We start from the raw sequence: 5921 nt of genomic DNA on the forward strand, positions 1-5921 counted from the left end.
TGGATAGAGTGAGAAACAAGTATGGGGCAAAACTCAAAATCATGAAAAAGACCAGGGTTACTGGCCTGATAGAGACTGGTGAGACCCCAGAGACTATGGCTTCGAGTCAACCTTCGGGCCTGGAACTGAACTCACTCTCTTGGCTTAACTCTCAGCCAGACAACAAACAGGTCTATGAGCTGACTACCTACACCATGAGATACATTCCTTAGAACCATGAAGTTCAGAAAGGCAGTATTTGCACAGGGAGAAAGGCAGGCAGGCAGGAATGTATAGACAAGAAGGACACAGGAAAAGGGTAACCACAGAGAGGAAGTGGGAAGAGAGTTGTTACACTGTGGGGAATGTAACCAGTCAGTCTCACAAAACAAAGTGTGCAGGACCTGTTGAATGTAAAATGAATCTGCTTTGTAAAATTTCACACAAATCACAATAAAAAGTTAAAAAAGAAAATCAGTTTCATTGTGGAAACAAAATAAATGAAATCATCTATACAGCCCTCCATTCATTGATATAATAAGTATCTACTGAGTACTTTCTATGTGGCAGGCACTGTCTTGGTGCTGCAAACAAGATGGGAAAAAATCCTCACCCTGTATTAAGTTCAGCAGCTCTCATGGCATAGTGTCTAAGGCACTTGACTGTTAAACAGAAAGCTGGCAGTTCAAACCCACAGCCACTCCTCTGAAGGAAGGTTAGGCAATCTACTTCAGTCATGATACCACCTCAGAAACCCAAGGAGGGGTCTCTATGAGTCGGATCTCACTCGATGGCAGTGAGGTTTATTTTTGTTGTTGTTGTTTATATTAAGTTCAGTAACATAAAACACAAATCCATCCTCACCCCAACCTTTGAAAAAAAAAAGCAAAAATTTAGCCCTTGTCAGGCCAGGAATAAAGAAGGCATGACCCACCTTACCAGAAGTATGTGTGAGTACAGGGAGTGTTTCAGCTGGGATGTTGTACATTCCCACAGGCAAACATAAAACAGTGTCTGGGACTAAGGATCTGGAATTCAAATATCCCACTGCTACATACTCTTAGAGTCCTTTTGGATTAAGTTAAAGTGAGAGAATACTCTTTATTTCAACAAGTTTTAACTATAAATGATTAGAAGAATCTCCTGCAGACTGGCTGTGATTGATGTGAGGAAAGTTTCAATAAAGACAAATCACAACAGGCAAAAGATGATGGCAAATTTTACTTAACATCAATAAATCTGATATCTGAATTTTCAGTCCTCTGAAGAGCAAATTTCTGGTCCTTTTCTTCATAGTCTCCAACCAATTCCATTTAGTTAGAACCTAAATGCACTAAATCTATCAAATCAAGCAATCCTTAGCCATAATTCCATCAGATTTCTTTACAGTCATTAACCATATTGTTTGTGAAAGAGAAAGAGGAAAGAAGAGAAGGTGTGCTTTGTATTTCATCCTGAAATGTTACCCTTAGGGAAAGACTGGAAAGGGCTCCAAGACTACATTATAAGTCAGATTAACAAAACAAAACAAAACCTATTGCTGTCCTAGTGACCCTAAAGGACAGGGTAGAACTGTCACATAGGATTTATCTATAGCCATTGAGTGAATTATGACTCATAGTGACCTTTTCAGGACACAGTAGAACTGCCCATAGGATTCCCAAAGCTGTAAATCTTTATGGAAGCAGATTGTCTCATCTATCTCCCATGGAGTGGCTGGTGGGTTCGAATCACCAATCTTTGGTTAGCAGCTGAATACCTTAACCACAGTGCCACCAGCACTCTACCACATAGGGTTTACAATACTGTAAGTCTTTATGGAAATAGTCTGCTACATCTTTCTCCTACGCAGTGGCTGATGGTTCAAACTGCAGGTCTTTTGGTTAGCAGCCCAGCATTGAACCACTGTCTCACTGTTGTTGTTGTTGTTGTTATATGCTGTTGATTTGGCCTCGACTCACAGCGACCCCTCCTTGGGTTTCCTAGGCAGTATCACTATGGAAGTAGATTGCCCAACCTTCCTTCTGACAAGTGGCTGGTGCGTTTGAACTGTCAGACTTCTGGTTACAGTCAAGTGCCTCAGGCATTATGCTACCAGAGCTCCTACTGTCCCACTGTTGTTGTTAAGTGCTGTCGAGTTGGATCCGACTCATAGCGACCCCTCCTTGGGTTTCCGAGGCGGTATCACTACGGGAGTAGATTGTCCAACCTTCCTTTCGAGGAGTGGCTGGTGGGTTTGAACCGCCAGCCTTCTGGTTAGCAGTCAAGTGCCTTAGGCACTATGCTACCAGAGCTCCTACTGTCCCACTAGGGCTCCTTATATGTCAGATAGAGGAAGTACATTTCAAGTGCCAGAATTGGAGAAGAGAAATGTCAAATTCATGAATAGGGATTCTAGAAAGTTTGAACAGAAAGGGCCTATAAAGTGATTGAGTCAAAATTTCTTATTTAACAAGAGGAAAATGATCTCTCATAAGGCCAACTGTTACATGTCCAGCTTAGAACCCAGGTGCCCTGAAATCCCATCCAGCACTTTTTCTCATTATGTCCTGTTACTTTTTTTCATGTTGAATTGAATTTTCAAATAAATTATTTTCCCAGTGAAAAAATTTTAGGAGATTTTTTTTTAAATAAAAAAATTTCATAATCTAGGCAGAATGGATAAATGAATATTCGTAGTAAAGAAGATTCCAACATCAGACTGCACATCCCTATATGAGATGGAATAAAACACAAATTCTGAAATCAAGAGCCATCTTTGTTGCTCATACTCTATAGTATTCAGGTTGTTTGCTTTGCCCCCCGAAACTCACGTTTAACCTTCCAACTGTTTCATTTTAGCCTCTACCCACTTCATTACAGAAACACAAACCAAATTCTGGAATTTGATGGTGAGAAAAAACTGAAATTATGATTTAAATTGAGACTTGGAGATTTTCTGTGGATGTTCACCTCATCAAGGAAAAAATGAATTTCATTTAGAACGTAAAATAATTCACCCTATAAATCCATTTTCTCCAAATGTGGGAATGAAGAAATCAGTTCTGGGGATTGAATGTATTTACACCTCAGAAAAAACTGGCTTCCAGAATGTGTCCCACTGGGATAAATTATGCTGGGGGTGTATTAAATTTTATTCTAACATTAAAAGGAAAGAAAAATGAAACAGGGTGAAAAATAGGTGATTGAGAGAGAGAGAGAGAGAGACTGAGAGAGAGAGGGAGACTGAGAGAGAGAGAGAGAAAGAGAGCAAAGACCAAAAAACTTGTTAACTACAGGACTTTCTGAGCAAGATATTTTTCTTCCTTTCACAAGTTAGAAGCTATTGAATAATTCATGCCAAGCATGGAAAGGCTGCTTTTTCCCTGGGTGATGTATAACTGAGCAAGAGAGAGCTTCGGGTAGGTTCACCACATCAGCCACCACTCTGGAGCTCAGCTTCTGCTTTTGCAGCTAAGCATCCTTGCTCCTGCTGCCTGTCCACCGGTCTGGGCTTGCATCTTGCCACTTTCCTTTTCCCAGCCCCGCTGCCAGCTGATAAGTCTCCCTGAAGCTGCTGGTTCTTGCCTGGGACCATATGTATGGATTCTGCTTGGGAGAAGCGGGCACTTGTTTCTGGCAGTGATCCCAGCTGAGTTCCTCCTGTTGATTCCTGGACCACAGATGCTGCTACTGAGGAGGTATTTGCTGGCATCTCTCTCTCTACTACTGCAAGCTTAGGACCAGCCCCAAAGCAAGGTACCCTCTACCTCTTTCCCCTGGCATTTTTCCCAGCTGCAATATCTCTGCTTTCTCTTGGAAGCTAGGAGTTCCAGCTGGCAATAGCCTTGAGTGTCTGTGTGTCTGTGTGCATGTGTGTGCATTGGGGGAGAAGAGGAGAATGTTCTTGGCATTGCTCTGTCCCGGGGCTTCTCTGGTGCCTGCTAAATGCAAAAAGGCCTTTCCCCTGGCACTGGAGACATTTCCGAGGCAGGCACCTGTCATCGGCCACCCCCGTTCTCTTCGAGCTCCCTCTCTCCCCTTCCCCCGGTCCATTTTTGTGCTTCAGTCTTTTCTGTGGTGGCAGAAGGCTGAGGGGAATGAATGTCTTTGCCCTCCCTCCAGGCAAGGGTCACGATGGGCCGCACTGCAAGAAGCCAACGCTAGCTAGCGAGCGAGGTGTGAAGAGTTGGCCAGAATGATCAACTCCTCCTCCACGTCCACCTCCTCCACCACCGGGGGATCGCTGCTGCTGCTCTGCGAGGAAGAGGAGTCGTGGGCCGGCCGGCGCATCCCCGTGTCCCTCTTGTACTCAGGCCTGGCCATTGGGGGCACGCTGGCCAACGGCATGGTCATCTATCTCGTGTCGTCCTTCCGAAAGCTGCAGACCACCAGTAACGCGTTCATCGTGAACGGCTGTGCCGCCGACCTCAGCGTCTGCGCCCTCTGGATGCCACAGGAGGCAGTGCTCGGGCTCCTGCCCGCAGGCTCCGCGGAGCCCCCCGGGGACTGGGACCGCGCTGGGGGCAGTTACCGCCTGCTGAGGGGCGGGCTGCTGGGCCTCGGGCTCACGGTGTCTCTCCTGTCCCACTGCCTTGTGGCCCTGAACCGTTACCTGCTCATCACCCGAGCGCCTGCCACCTACCAGGCGCTGTATCAGCGGCGCCACACGGCGGGCATGCTGGGGCTGTCCTGGGCACTCGCCCTGGGCCTAGTGCTGTTGCTGCCTCCCTGGGCACCGCTGCCGGACGCCGCGCCACCGCGCGTCCACTACCCAGCGCTGCTGGCCGCCGCGGCACTACTGGCTCAGACGGCGCTGCTACTACACTGCTACCTGGGCATCGTGCGCCGCGTGCGCGTCAGTGTCAAGCGGGTCAGCGTCCTTAACTTCCACCTACTGCATCAGCTACCTGGCTGTGCGGCTGCAGCCGCCGCCTTTCCCGGAGCCCCGCACGCGCCGGGGCCGGGGGGCGCAGCACACCCGGCGCAGGCCCAACCACTGCCTCCCGCGCTGCACCCGCGGCGGGTTCAGCGACGTCTCAGCGGGCTGTCGGTGCTGCTGCTCTGCTGCGTTTTCCTGCTGGCCACGCAGCCGCTGGTGTGGGTGAGTCTGGCCAGGGGTTTTTCGCTGCCAGTACCCTGGGGCGTGCAGGCGGCCAGCTGGCTCCTGTGCTGCGCCCTGTCTGCGCTCAACCCGCTGCTCTACACGTGGAGGAACGAGGAGTTCCGTCGCTCGGTGCGCTCAGTCCTGCCTGGCGTCGGCGACGCGGCGGCTGCAGCGGCTGCCGCCACAGCAGTACCCGCCGTGTCCCAGGCGCAGCTGGGCACCCGAGCTGCGGGCCAGCACTGGTGACCCGGCCAAGTCAGAGGGAAGCGGAGATTCCTGGCTTCCAAGTTCTTTGGCCATCCACGCCTCCTTCCTTCACAAAGTGTCCCCTGCCCCAACGAAGACTCGCACAGCACAGCCCAATAAGCCAGTGCGAAGATTGCGCCTTCAACCCCAGTGGGGTACCTGGACCAAGGTCTCTTTCTAAATGCGACTCCCCAAGTCATTTTGGACGGCCACCTTATTTTCACCCTTTATTTGTGTGTTTTAGAGAAATCCTAAAATCAACAACGCCGGAGACTTCGCGAACTTGCAAACTGGCCTTTTTAAAGAACGAATTAATGTATTTCAACGCAGTTTGCTGTTGAAAAAGAGCTTTGATAACGTTATCACCATTCCCATCTTCATCATCTTATATATGAAGCGCCTTGAGTGTGCATGAGCCAAAGGAAATAATATTGAGGAAAGAAATCATAGTTAAGAAATACATTAAAAAGTAATCTCTCTTTGACGATGCCTCTGTTATAATTTAGCCTGAAGAGTGAAGCCACAGATGTACACACCAGTATGAATTGCCATTAAGACCTCAAACTCTTTTATTCTTAAGGTTTTTGTTTTTATAAAGTAATTCCCCTAT

At 48.0% G+C, this 5921-nt stretch overlaps 1 protein-coding gene across 1 annotated transcript; it reads left to right on the forward strand.

The window, feature by feature from the left end:
* Nucleotides 1–4156: 4156 nt before the first annotated feature.
* On the forward strand, nt 4157–5311 carry GPR88 (G protein-coupled receptor 88). Its single transcript, XM_007936103.1, has one exon. The coding sequence runs from the start codon at nt 4157–4159 to the stop codon at nt 5309–5311; it is 1155 nt and encodes a 384-aa protein (XP_007934294.1).
* The last annotated feature ends 610 nt before the right edge of the window (nt 5312–5921 follow it).

The sequence above is a fragment of the Orycteropus afer genome, unplaced genomic scaffold (genome assembly GCF_000298275.1).
Source record: "Orycteropus afer afer isolate SDZICR_OR568_19922 unplaced genomic scaffold, OryAfe1.0 scaffold00033, whole genome shotgun sequence".
Lineage (NCBI taxonomy): Eukaryota > Metazoa > Chordata > Mammalia > Tubulidentata > Orycteropodidae > Orycteropus > Orycteropus afer.